Source organism: Lissotriton vulgaris, chromosome 7, assembly GCF_964263255.1.
Source record: "Lissotriton vulgaris chromosome 7, aLisVul1.2, whole genome shotgun sequence".
In the NCBI taxonomy this organism is placed as follows: Eukaryota; Metazoa; Chordata; class Amphibia; order Caudata; family Salamandridae; genus Lissotriton; species Lissotriton vulgaris.
In genome coordinates this window covers 711,508,734-711,522,913 of record NC_141695.1, presented here as the reverse complement: position 1 = coordinate 711,522,913, position 14,180 = coordinate 711,508,734, and the positions used below count along the sequence as shown (strand labels likewise).

At 52.4% G+C, this 14,180-nt stretch overlaps 1 protein-coding gene across 3 annotated transcripts in view; it reads right to left on the bottom strand.

Annotated features, from left to right (window-relative positions):
- Nucleotides 1-13,920, bottom strand: part of AXIN2 (axin 2) — a 34,168-nt gene extending 20,248 nt beyond the window's left edge. The window contains exons 1-3 of one of the 3 annotated variants that reach the window (XR_015297515.1): nucleotides 13,728-13,920; nucleotides 7,380-8,302; nucleotides 2,038-2,178 (exon numbers count right to left, since the gene is read on the bottom strand). Coding sequence is in view for 2 of the 3 variants with exons in the window: in XM_086930943.1 (XP_086787069.1) it covers nucleotides 2,038-2,178; nucleotides 7,380-8,188 (950 nt within the window). In the remaining variant the exon portion in view is untranslated. Of the gene's footprint in view, nucleotides 1-2,037; nucleotides 2,179-7,379; nucleotides 8,303-12,522; nucleotides 12,830-13,727 lie in introns of those variants that run through there. The other 2 variants (XM_086930943.1, XM_086930944.1) reach the window with 2 other exon arrangements.
- Between the last annotated feature and the right edge of the window lie 260 nt (nucleotides 13,921-14,180).

The following is a 14,180-nucleotide window of genomic DNA, read 5'->3' as shown; positions in this document are numbered from 1 at the left end:
TGGCGTAGCCTTTTGTGAACACGCACATACAAAGCACTAGGTCCCTTTCTTTTTGTGCTTTAAGAGATCTACCACTGACTGGTTACAGGGACTTTCAAGGCAGTCTGCTACTCCCTTGTCTAGTGTAATTTACCCTCGAACTAACAATAGCATGAAAATGATTTGGTTAAACCTCCCATGCACTGCACTTCAGGTTTTCGAAGGATGCACTCAACCGCCACAGGCCGCCATTGGTCAGGCTGCGAAGAGGGCTCCTAATCCTGGGCCTGCGAATCCGAAGTGACCCCAAAGTGGCCCAGAAATGACTAACCCCCGCAAATGTGCTGTTGACACATGATCACATGGGAGTCGGGCCAGCCAGGGCCCCAGTATGAGTCAGCCGGCTTTCAAGCAGGGCCAATACTGTCCAATAAACTGTGTGCGCTTGGGACAGGCAGAACACTTTCTTCCGCCACGGTATCAGTTCGAAAAAACGCACATGTGCCGGCCAAACATCTGCATTCTCTATTTATTCTTCTGCTAGAGTCTGTGGGTTTGCTGGAATGAAAAGCCGTGCCTTTGATCTGAATTAGGATCTGAACATCGTGCAACAACTTCAGTTGCCTCAAGAGAGGAGGGAAATCGTTTGAACCTCCGCGTGTTATGCAACTTCATGAAAAAGTACAGAGAAAAGAAATAGCCCATCCCCTGCAAGGCCTAGTTAATGGACACGTTTTTGGGTTTGGAAGTATGAATTTCTGGCATTCCTACATTTTGCAATATCCGTCATCTGGTCTCAGTTTCGTTGCCAGGGGGCTGACATCCAGACACAAACCAACACATGATACAAGATGGCGGCCACCACCAGAGGCCGTCATCCATAGGGGCCATGTAGAGTCTGCCGGGTTCCCAAAAGCAGACAAGTGGAGTTATTAATTTATTAATTAAACCAGATGTGGCAACATGGCTGATAATCATTACTTCCTGTACACCCCCTCGCACTGAACACCTCGCCCTTCGGCGTTCAAAGAAAATGTCTAGCTGTCTTGATATAAATGCCTAATCTTTTGCAGGACTTGTTGTCCCCACCCCCCCTTGCCACCCCCACCCCTCCAAATTAGGATTTTCTGGAGCGTCTTCAGACACAATCTTAGGTCAAGACAGCAGGGGTGGTATTGTGAGCGTATCACACACTACACCAGAGGCACTCTAATGCTTTTAATATGACAATACATTGCCTCTAATGCTTTTGATATGACACTACATACCAGTGGCGCTCTAAATCGTGAGATACGACATGGAACATGTGATAGGCTGACGCCTTTTAAAGATGTCTTTGGCTGAGAGGCGCATCTTAAGTGTTCCGTTGGGATATTTCGCGCTTTTGCTTGGACCCTCAGAGCCTTAAACTGTTTTTCTTAAATAAAATATTGAAAATATAGATCTTGTGCTGTCTGTTTAGGGCCACATTCTTTGATAAAAGACTGCAGCTCAGTGTCATGCCCGTTACTTTACTGTTTTCCCCCACTCGCCTCGCCACCAACATTCTAAGTGCTACATAAACATCCTTATATTCCTGCTAACCAGGACCCAGCTCAGAATCATCATGTCTCAGTGTGAATACGTTAGTGCCAGCAGAAGGGAACAGTGTGCCCATCTAAGGGAAATCAAATGACTGGTGCACCCATTGAAGACAGCTGGTTGCAGTCAAAATGAAAACTCACTGGAGAAATTTTTTTTTAACCTAGGTTTGAGAAGGCTGGGGTTCTTGAAGGCCCAGAGCTGACTAAGGTGGATAGGACTGCACGAAAGATAATTAGCATGTGGGGCGGTGATGCTGATCTATGACCAACCCTTTGGGGTTTCACAGCCATGAGCCCAACAAACAGTCTTCCCATTTCCTGATGAGCCAGTCCATTTCCAAACTAAAAGCCTTACTTGAGAAAGGTATATGGTTGAGAAGGGTATAAAAAACACATATTGACATGTGAGGCCTGGGTTTGGCCACCCTCACTGGAGGATGCACCACTTAGCAGCCAATGAGGTGCCAATACTTACACACTGCTGTCCGTCATGGACATGGAGTCATCCGTCATGGCATCACTGGAGATCTCGCTGTCGTTCGTGCTTGTGGCTGGTGCAAAGACATGGCCAGAGTTCACATGGTATGGATTCACTGGGTCATTTCTTTTGAAGGACCTTGAAGGAAGGAGGAGAACACGTCAGAAAACCATATGCCACTGAAGCTTCCCTGGGAGGCAAAACACAACTCAACAAAGTTCAATAACAGAGAGGCCGCTCACTGGTCCCCATTCTGATAGCCTCCCTGCGGCCCTCGCTTCCCCCAGCGTCTCTATCCAAACCTCTCAATAGCTAGGGAGTCACAAAATGGCCACCTCTTGCTTGATGTCTATTCCTGTGCACTCCCATGACCTCAAACCCCTTATCTCAATGTCACATCAAACCCACCCATTACCTCGCCGTGTCTCCTCAAACGCCCAAACTAGCAGGAACTGACATCACAACAGCAAATCTGTCCATTGGAAGTCAAGTCATAGTCAATGGGGCGGTCATGTCAATTAGGTGGTCAGCCACTGTAGGTTAAATGTCATCAACTTTGCAGATTATACCACAACAGGGTTTCTGAATGTGGTGCTACAGGGGGAGTCCCCCATATGTACATCCACAATACCCCTGTGGTGCAATGGCAGATGCTAGGCTTGGTTGTGGAATTTTAAACAGACCTCAAACTGTCCAAAACTAATCAAACTGTAAAGATTAAAGGGCTGTGATTGGTTTCGCTGCTTTCCTGTTCCTCGGTCAGGAGAGAAAGGATAGTAAATAAGTGAGGAGCAGGCTGATCCCTGGCGGTGCACCAATCGTAAACGCCTTCCCCCCGAAAATCTACAGTGGTAATTTATATTTTTGACACAAGAATCCTAAAGCAACCAGATTGTCTTACTAGCGAACTAATGTCTTAATGACTGGTCTGCATCTCTTGTAACTCTGATAGGAACCCACTAAGGCTACGATCATGCTACGTCATTGACTCCATAAATATAGTTTATCACCATGTGCTGACCTGATTCGTCTCCAGGCAAAAAAAAAAAAAAAAAACAAGGACAGCCTCAAATATGAGGGAGAAAAGATGGCTAACAGGGCGTGGCAGTGAAAAGCTGGGTACCCAAATAGGGTCAGTGAGGAAGGCACAAGATGAGCGGACATGCCCAGTCCTTTGTAAGTGGATACCAACTATTTTGTGTAATTGAGTGTGGTTGTGGGTTGTGAAACTCGAACACCTAACACTGGTTTCCTTAGGGATCTGAGGGGCTGTGAATTTATCTGTATTAAGGCAGCACCTACATTTTTTTAAGCGAACACCTAATTTATTGGGAGAAAGCAGCAGTGTCTAGCTACATAAAATGAGTGCGGGCCATGCCTTGCCTGCCCACTCCTATTTATTGGCATACTTTGCCCAGGAAGGTTCGTTGGGGGCAGGCAAATTACACATAACATAGCCATAATATATTACCAATGTGAACGGGGACAACCCCCCCTTTCATATCACTAACCCCTCCCCATCCTCGCAGCTGCCCGATGGCCACATGGCCTGTGTAAAGCTGGTAAGAAGGCCCAGCATGCATAGCGCCGATAGCTATGTGGCAATCTGTGTGAAGCTGGGTTCTTAGAAATGCTGTACACACTACTGACCGGTTATTAGTAGCCATGTATAACAAGAGAACTGACTGCAAGTGCCAAGAAGTTAAGTGCTGTTGGTTGAAAAGGTGGAACCTATTATTTGGGGCATAAAGCCATTCGTCAGCACAACCATGTGCAGTATATCACACCTGCCAAGTGTCACCGTACTATTAAAGGGGAAGTGTTAGCCCGAGACTAGTTACGTCTGGGGTTTTGTAACTTCGCGTCTTGCGCGCGGACTCAGAAATCCTGGCACTTGTATGGAAGTCTCCTGCACCTGGTCGCCGACAGGTGTCTGTTTACAGCTGCCTCGGCGTGGCGCAGTGCGCCGTGTCCCGCGATGCGTTGTCGGGTGTACCCCTTGCCTCTGGGTTGCCCACTTCCGGCCTCTCTGGGAGGGCGCTGGGTCCCTCCGAGTGCGTCTCTCTGCCAGTGAAAACAGAAGGCTTTTGCAAAGGGGGCTTACGCAGAGAAATGGAGAGGCGGATGAGAAAGGGCTCTCGGTGAGATCAGTCCTGGGGGCTCTGCTACTGCAGCATGACCCAGTGCGCAGGCCTGGCCTCGTCCGAGGGGTGCTTGGGGGCATAAGACGGGTAGCACGCGTACCCCCCCCCCCCCCCCCCCGGCCTGGCCTGACATTTCAAAGCATCGAGTGTGATGCTCACTACATCCCAGTAGGGCACCGTCTATCCAAGGCCAGAAAGTTTATAGTCTTAGCGGCTCACCAGAGGCGTCGCGCCTGGAAGGCAAGTATGGGCCTCAAAGCACTGCGTCCTGCTGCGGCAATGCTACTTCTGAAAGGCCTGTAGGGCCCGGGCAGTCACGCGCGCGCGCCTTTGCATGGCAGGGGAAGAGTCCTGTTCAACGACAGCCCTCGAGACCTTCAAAGGACGCGAGGCCGGACACGTAGGCCCCGAAGGAGGACTAATGCTTCAAGCCGAGGCCTTGCTGGGAGGGGTCGGGACCATCCAACTCTTCCCAGAAAATTGGGCGTTCCCGGACAAGATGAAAACCTAACCACAAACAGACAAGGCATGAATAACAAAAATGCATCCCTGCCAAGTGTACACGACAACTTCATAAAACAAGAACAGGTCACAGAAATGATACTGCTTCCACATTAGGAGCACGTGTTCGGACGTGGGGGCAGGAGCATGTCCCTGCATCTTTACAGGGCGGAGTCAACCTCAAAACGCTAACAGGGCTTTTCGCAGCAACATCGAACCTCGGGGTTCATATTTTGTAATCTGCCCCGCCATGTTACCCAACAACAGCAAAAAAAGTACTAGTGGTCGGCCCAAAGGGGATGAAAAGCTAAGTCAGTCCAGCTGAACACATGACATTCAGCTAGCCGATATATTTACAGTATCTCCATTAATTAGCGCGTTCATTATTAACATTATAATCACCGCATTTCAAAAAATATCAGCCGCAATAAATAAATGATTAAATAAAGTAAGCAAAGTACAAGGAAACTCGCACAAAAAAAAGGCTCCTTCGGTGTGATAGCGCCCTCTGCGTGAATCAGGCGGGAGGACGCTACTGCAAGACGACAGGTGGAAAGAAACATGGACATGCAACTCCAATTTTCATGTGTCATGAACAGTTTCTCGATCCTTGTAGCTGGTCCATGACGACCCATACAATTTAGTATCAATGGCCCTAAACCGCACCAGCCAGCATAGCATTTATTCTACAGAAAGTGCAAGAACAATGTGCACCAGGATAGAAAACTGTCCAGGAAAAATACAGTTCATCGAAGTGATAAAGCCTGAAGCAGACAGAGCGGATAAGGGATGCAGAGAGAGCAAGGGCTGATCTGGAGACCAATCACATGCCATTAAAATCAAAGAAGGTAGCAGGCTGGAATGGCTAGGCAACTAATAGAAAAGTCCCAGCTGAACATGGTGCACGCTACGGTTACTTCTCGAACGACCCGACACCCATATCCACTCTCATGGAGCTACAGCTCACATCCACCGCACTCTGCCAGGGTCCCAGCTTCCTGGAAAATGCTGATTTCTAAGTTATCTCCAGAAGAGAGCGATTGGACTGGAAAGCTCCAATCTCGACTTCCTCGCCTATGTGATCCTGGACAACTCTCTCTCCACGCTTTATTTGTAGTTTGAACCGCAAACATTTCGCTGCATTATGCATCAAAGCTGTGACTCGCTTACACAGCATTACATCCTGAAGCTGACGGCAGAAAATTAATTCAGCCGGGGGCGGCGGCAGGTGGGGATTCAGAGCGTCAGAAGTTTGCAAATTGCATCAATGCATCTTAAAAGCTCCTACCCAGGTGGCACCGTAACTTTTTTTCTAACACGGGTCGAAAGGTGCATACACATGTGGATTTGCGCCCACAAACTAATGCTAATTGTGTCTTGCAAATGGGCTCCGCGGGCACTGCGCACCGGTGGATGGTAGGGGGCGCAGCATCGCGGATGCGCTCCTAGGACCTCTGAAGGGACAGGAAGCGCTCGGAGCCAGCAGCGGGCCATGTGCGAGCGCGCGCAGGAGGCCGCGTGCTCAATAATGTGATGCTGTCCGGGAGGGGGTGGATGAGGAGGGAGTAATGGGACGCAGATGAGCCCCACCTCTGACTGTATCAAATCAAAGCCAGCAGGAAACCAGCGCAGCCCAGCTGCACCCTGAGATCACAGGCAGCACTGCAAGCAAACAGGATTGTCTAACATTACAAATGAATCCACTTGAACCCCTCCCCCCTCCCAAGCTGCCGACATGAAAGCGAGCAGGAGTTTTTGGTCACGGTTGTCTAAAAGTGAAAAAAAAACTTCAGAAAACTAGCTCAAACCCTTTAAATCAGAGCTGTGAACTACTGTCAACGACAAAACATATTTTTTAAAAGTTTCACTGGTCGACAAAGGGTCACATTTTGATAATCAGTTGAAGCTATGGCCATGCAATTGACAATCAACTACAGCAGGTGTTTCTTTTTTCCCCCAGAGGTGGTGAATCGGGGTGTTGCGTGTCCCCATTACCCCAATGCTAGATATTTTAAAGTGTGTGCAGTGACGCCTGGATAACTCTTCGTTGAGGGGTCATTCCTTGCCCTCTCCCCACCCAAGGAGCTCAACAACCACGCACAGGAGCTTCCCAGACCCATCCACCCTGCACACGCCTCTGCCAGTGCCACCCATCTCAAACCGTATCCGGCGTCCCTGCGGCTCCCTCGGTTTGAATGTTCCCTGGTGCCTGCCAAGGGCCTTTCAAAATAAGGCAACTTTTTATCCCCCGAAGAAAGGGGCTCTCTCCCTATTCTCTGCTCCTTATGTCAAAACAAACAAAAATGGTTCTCTTCCCGCCTGCACTCTAATATCGCCATATGAGGCCACTCAGGTGCCCGAAGCACCTTCCTGCTAGACTCCTGTACTCCTGCGTACGGCTATTTGCTTCGGGACTGGATTTTCTCTCATGCCCCCTCTTCTGCCCCCACACCCTTTCCTTCCGCACACACTGCACCGCACTGCATTGGACCCATGCCCTGCACTGGCCACAGCCTCCCAGACTGTCTTCCCTGTCTCTTCACCCCTGTGGCGATGCGTGCTCCACACACACCAGACACTCACTGCTACCCACCCCGGTGAGCTGCGCAGTGACGAGACACCACATAACAGGTTACACCACAAACATAAACAGCAGATGGACACCTGCAAAGAAAGCATGCCAGTCAAGCTCACCTGTAGCCGCTCTCCAGCGCCTCGGCCGCCCTCAGCTCGGCGGTGGCCCTCAGCGCCTTGCTGGACAGGCCCAGGGCCGAGGGCAGGCTCCGGTTCCGCAGCTCCACGCAGCTCCACTCCTCCTCCTCGTTCAGGGTGGGCAGGTAGCCGCAGACCACCTTGAGGCGGCCCAGCTCGGCGCTGTGCGCGTAGGCGGGGTTCTCGCCGCCGCTGCGCACGTACTCGAGGTAGATGTCGGAGGTGAGGAACATCTGGTAGGCATTGTCCTCCATGGCGGTCTGCACCTCGGTCTGCGCCTGGTCGAAGGTGGTGGAGTCGATGGCGGCCCTCTTGACGCTGTCCTTGATGAAGGTCTTGGTGGCCGGCTTCAGCTGCTTGGAGACCACGCTGTGGTGCTCCACGTACCGCTTGTAGATGGCCTTGGCCACCCGCCACGTCTTGGCATCCTTGATGTCCATCTGCCGGAAACCATTGCAGGCGAACCAGAAGTCTAAGCTGTCCACGCACTTCTCCCGCTCCAGGAAGGACCGGTAGAGCTGGGCGCCATCCTGGTCGCTCAGCAACGAGTGCAGGGACTTGGTCCACCTGGAGAGGGGCGAATCCGGGCAGGCGCTGCCCTCGGGCTCCCCCAGGCCGTCCTCATTCCTGCGGGGCGTGGAGGAGAGCGGCGTGGCCTTGGCGACGCCGCCTTGGCTTCTGCTGGCTGGGCATGGCGTCTCCTCGCCCCCTGGCACCGGGGGGCGCGGGGCGTCCTCGCGGAAGCTGCTGCTGGGATCTGAGAGGTGCGTGCCCAGCACAGCACTAATCATGGCTCTCGCCAGTCCTTTATTGTGCGCTCTGTTTTTCAAGTTCCACAGTGAGCTGGCCCCCGCCTCTCCCTCCCCTCCTCAAGTCAGCAGGGATCCTCCGGAGCCTTCTCCGCTCTGAAAGAAGAAGAGAAAAAAAGAAAGTATTGATCTAATCCAAACCAGATCCGCCCCAACATCAAAGGCAAAACGTAAACAGGCTTTTCAAGTCTTCACAAGTCAAATAAAAGCAAGCCAAGCCATCTACAATGCAAATCAGCGGTTATCTGATGAGGCTGCGCGCAGGTGAGGCTCACTCCGGCGAGGGGAAGGCAGAGGGGCGCTTTCACCAGCGGGAGCGCGAGGAACTGGGGTTCCATGAGGGGAAAATGCAATTACATCCCAAACCCACACTGCCCCACCTCTTCGCGTTACCACATCCACAATCCCAGCTATAACTTGGATCAGCCGTGTGTTTTACAGGTGAAACCAATTTGGGAACATTCCCTCTCCTTCCCTCGCCCTGCCTTTCTTCTCTGCAGATTATCTCAAGGCAAAGTACAAAAAAAGTGCCTCCCGGGGCATCTGTTTCCCATTCCCCCTCCCTCCCAAACACACTTCTCTCCGTTTATTACTTCAGTATGGGGTGGGGGGAGATTGCGATCGCACAAAAGAGGAACAACGCAGCTGAATGGGGAAAGCTGTGCAGACTGTGCATTGAAAAAGACAAGTAAATGAGGGGGAAATAAAACCACATTTAGAGGCAGAGTACCGGGGTTTCCATCTTTCCATGAAGTGCTTTACTCTAGTTCAAGTTATTTAATGGTGGTAAGTGAGAAACATTGCTTTGGAGGCCCCCAGATATGCACAACTCAGGCATACAGTCCTGTCAGTAGAGCCAGGACGGCCATCGCCCACCTGGGCTACCCGGGTCTATCTGCAGCAGACAGGGAAGGGCGACGGGGTGACCCAGGACAGGAGATGGGAGGCGCCAGGAGTGAACCACCGAGGGGGGTGTGACCGGGAACTGAATGCTGGATGCTGACACCAACAGGTGCAAGAGCATCCTGCGCGCAATCTCCCAAACAAGCAGGTGTACACACGATGCATCTCGAGACCCGCGCATCTCGGATAGGCACCGCTACAGCATGCCCTGCGCGTGCCATACACGTACAATGCTAGGCGGAGATCGGGCGGGTGTATACACACGCGTGAAGGTCTACAAGCGTCTATAGGCGGTACACGGGCAGCCATAAAGGCAACCCCTGGTATAATGCAAACTTTGTGCAACTGACATCCTTCCATCACTGATGGTAAAGGGCGCGAGGCAGTGATGCGTACTAGAGGCTGGCATGACGTATACACAGTGCATGGAAATGAGCCCACACAGTATACATGCGGTGCTCACCTCACCCAACACGCTTAGATGGGGGTCAGAGATCTGGAAGGAACGGAAGCCCCGGCTACCCACACACAGGTGCACCTCGTACGCGGACATGTAGAGGGAGCCCGACGCAACGAACACAGACACATCTCACATGCATGCATGCCCACGGGGGCGAGACGAGCACGGGCACACCGAGAGAGCAGAGTGAGCGCAGACACCCGGAACGAGCAGCGGGGACCCAGACACGCGCGGGTGCAGCGCGTGGGGGAATGTAACATGCACAGCGCAGGGATCGGTACAGAAGGGGGCAGTGCGGGACAGCAATACATAGATACTGGATGGCAGAGACATCAGATGCAGAGGCAGATGGACGGCACGGGCGCCGTGCTGGCCACACACATGACACGCACAGAGACACTGGTGGGAGGCAGTGCTGGACACACGTACACACTACATCCCAACACATCGTTAACACGAGCAGCTCCACGGATAAAGCGGCTATGCAGACGTGTCGGAGGCCTAAGCCGATATCTCCGGTATCTTCAACTCTGAGGCAAAATAACTGGTCCAGGCAACCCACCGCCTCGATACCAGGATGAACCCGTAGGTGGCAGCGGAGCGCGTGTCCTAGCACAAGGGATACTCCTGGCACATCTAAACCCTGTTCCCTGCTAGCGCCGCACAGGGGCCCCAAAACACTGCCGAAGAACGAGTGCATGCCATCTAGGAAACTTGCGCATCTTGTTTGCGGATGGTGGGCGTCCGCACTCACTGTGGAGCCTGTGACATGTTCATGACCACACTTGGACCCACAGCAAGAGAGAGGCAGGCAAGCAGTGACACAAGAAGATAGAAGTGGTGAAAAATAACCCACAAAAGTGAAATCGAAAGGCAGGGCGTCAGGTCATGCAAGGTGGAATCAACACTAGGCAGCGGCCCGGTAATCGGCAACGCAGGCATTGAGCCCGGCCGGCGGGGGCTCCACGGATCCCTTCTGGACCCGACGTTCCTTCATTTGTACACACGAAGTACTGCCTTTTTTAGGCAATTTGGAAGTTCGTGGAATAGTTGGTTGTTACACGCAGCGCATGAAGCCGGGTTCCAGCCTCTTCCCGAGCGCTCCCAACTTTACCGAAAAGGACGGGAAACCTGAGAGAAATGAAGTGATATGGACAGACCTCCTCAGCGAGAAATCAGGATTGCAACAATTCACTTCACAGTGTCCCCGTTTAAAAGTTTCGCCAGACACTCGGAGAAATACATGCCTTACAAGTTTATTTTGCTCGACACTCATAGGTACAGCCTACATTCATACAGGGTGCCAAAAGGGCAAGGCGTTATTTTTTTGGGGGTTGACACGTTAGCTCTCGAGATAAAGCGTATTGCAAGCTACTCGGCTGCTTCAGGGCACTATGGCACAAGAGATGCAGTGATCGGGCAGGCAGAAGTTACACTATTCCTCCAATAGGCGCCTTAACCAACGAGTCGTCTTCTCTGTTGACACTCTTTGGAGACCCCGTGCACCTCGGAGCCAGAATGCCCACCCTTGCTCACTCGCGGTGCCCCTCGGAGTCCCAATGCCCACCCTTGCTCACTCGCTGTGCCCCTCGGAGTCCCAATGCCCACACTTGCCCACTCGCTGTGCCCCTCGGAGCCCCAATGCCCACCCTTGCTCAATCGCTGTGCCCCTCCAGGTCAACGGGGGACCACTGAATGCAGGGGCTGGAGTGCCAGGAGTGCAGCCCACACAGTACTATGGGAGCCTCGTCTTCTGCCCCAACCCCAACAGCGGCGCATCACAGCAATGTGTGCAGCGCCAGTCAACTCCTGCTAACAGCCAGACCGGCAATTCACAGACTGCAGTGCCGCTTGATTAATACATGTTACTTCAGGAGACTCGTGCCAAAATCAGAAAGATGAAAGTCCGAGTTGGCCCTGCAGGAAGGTGCAGCCTACGGGGTTTACCCGGATCTCTGCCGCGACCCACTAGTCTATCATTCCAGCTCTTCTTCGTAGGCATGCCGAGTCCCAAACCTAGGTAGGGTTTAAGCGACTGTCAACGTGAACCCAAAGACTGCCATGGAGGCTGGATACCCCGCTGCATGTTAACTATCAGGACTCGCCGGAAGAGTACTCCCGCCCCCACTCCCCCCAAAATCACAGAAGAATTCCCATAATAACCCATAATACCCCGAAACATCCGCGTGACTTCAATGGAGTCATTCCATGGGGCAGCCTCGCCCGTTCTATACTACCCTGAAACATGCAAGGGACGGCAACGGAGGCTCACTCCATACTAGTGTCACCCATAGTCACTCTGCATGCTCCCGTCTCACCCGAAACCCCTACGATTCAAGGGTCTCGCTACATAGTACACTCTCGCCCCAAACTACTCGCCATGGCACACTCTCGCGCTTAGAAACTAGGAAGAACCCAAGGGTGTCTCGCTCCATAGTAGGCTCACCCACCCTTCGCCACTATGAAGAAATCAAAAGAGTTCAGTCTCGCTCTATGGTACCGTTTCACCCAGAACTGCTCTCGGAGTCTCGGTGGTACACCTTCGCCCTCGGTCCCTCTGACGAATGATAGAACTTCGTTGGAGCCTCACCACACGGTAGGGTCTCACTCACAACCAACAAGCAGAATCCAAGGGGCGTCGCTGGGGTACCCGTCAAGAATACGGTCTCACTCTTAAGCACCGCATGGCTCTTCTAAAGGGTCTCCGAACAAGCACCCAGGGCTAGCATCAGAAACCGTACCGATAAGAAAAGTCTCCCCAATGAGCGTGGTCTCAGTCCAAGGAGTACCGTGAGGCCCACGCACAACCTTAACACCCAATACTTGCAAGTGAGTCGCAAACCTCACAATCTGCCCCCCCCCCCCCCCAACGCCACCCAAAGCCCCCAACCTTGTGACGGCCGCCCCCAGTTCCCAGTGGGGCCTGCCATGTGCAGGCCAGGGTCAGAATTACCTTAAAATGTCCACGCCTTTTCATCTCCTCTGCAGACACCACCAAAAGCGCACAAGAGGGTCCCAAAATCAAATAAAACGAAGCCAGCACATCTCACGGGGTTCAGGTACAAAAAAGCCATTCACAGGGAGCCAGCAACAAAGTCAACATCCTTAAAAAGTCAGCACAAAAATACGGGGTGAGTGCGTGTGGAAAGAAATCTGCGTTTCAATATCAGGGTCTGCAGAACGCCCCCTTCCAAAAAAATGTAGCGTCTCCAGCAGCCTGGGTTCTCTCTCCCTCCAAGTCCTGTGCAACAACTGGCCCCTCTCCCAGTCTGCAGTGCCTCTTAGAGATCACAGGAGGTGGGGATAAAGGGAAGGGGGGCGGGAGGGAGGGGAGGAGGAGGGAGGGGGGTTGGAAGGCTCTCTTACACATCCCACCTTTGAAAAAAAAATGTAAGGAAACGGCCAGCTTTGACCAGCAGGACTTAAATCAACTATTACGTTGAGGGGAAACAAGCATTGTCTCCACAACTACAAAACCAAAAAAAGCCTTTTGACCGCAAACTTCAAAGGGCAGAGTAGTTACTGCATCTCTTGCAAGACACAAAATATATGTTTGCAGACAGGCCTGCAACTCAACCACTGAAACAACACGGATTCACCCTCCCTAAAACAAGGTGCTCCCCTTGACAATCACTTTTGACAAGTAAACAAACTAACACATGAAACTGATGTACCGCTCTTAATGTCACAGCCACCGGACAGCGAGCGTGTTCCTGCGCCCTGCACTGCGCAGGAGGGAGCGCCTGGGGTTGCAGTGAAGCCCCCTTCGAACCCCTTAGAGAAGGCAGTCAGTCGTAGTAAACACTTCCGATAATGCCATTCAAAACACACCTCTTGCCACCCTGCCCTGCCAGCAAACGCGCATAGCTGCTTTGCAAAGTAAACTGTCAGCTGGCTACAACCCAGTGTTGGGGGCGACAAGACTCTGTTCACACTAACACAACATCGATACGTACACAGATGTACCCAGCCATACAATGTGAGCACAAATATTTGCCGCCTGTATCATATGATTAACAAAAACACAACCGTTGCAGTCAGCGCTAACAAACCCCCATTTATTCCCGCACTTGGACTCGGCGCAGCTTTCCTTCCGAACTTCAAAGGCGGCAGATCAGAGAGAGGCCCGTCAGCAGGGTTTCCAGGCATGCAACGTACCCCGGCTGCAGGAGTTGGCTTCTCGGCTGATGCGGGGGGACCCCGGAATCCGATCCACGGGGTAGGAAGGGGTGTGCCGGGCTCCCACTGACTTCAGAGCCCCCAGCTCGCCCCCTTCCTGCTGCCAGAGCAGGTCCTGGAGTAAGCAGTTCATTCCATGCACCCGAATGTCCTCCAGGCTCTTCCAGCACACACTGAGCTCAGGGTTTAACTCTGCAAACATCAAAGGCGCAGGCCCTGGCAGGGGCGTAGTGAGCGAGTCGCAGGAACGCTTCCAGGAAAAATCAACCTCTAGAACACTCTCAGCGAAGAAGGGCTCATTTCTTGTAATAAGAGGGTTGCTTTCGATCCGAGATGATTTAGGATTTTCGCTCGCCGTTTCTTGTGCTGGGAAGCGGGAAGGGGCGCGGGCGCAAAGAGAGCCTATAGCGGCGGCTTCGCAGCTGCCAGGAC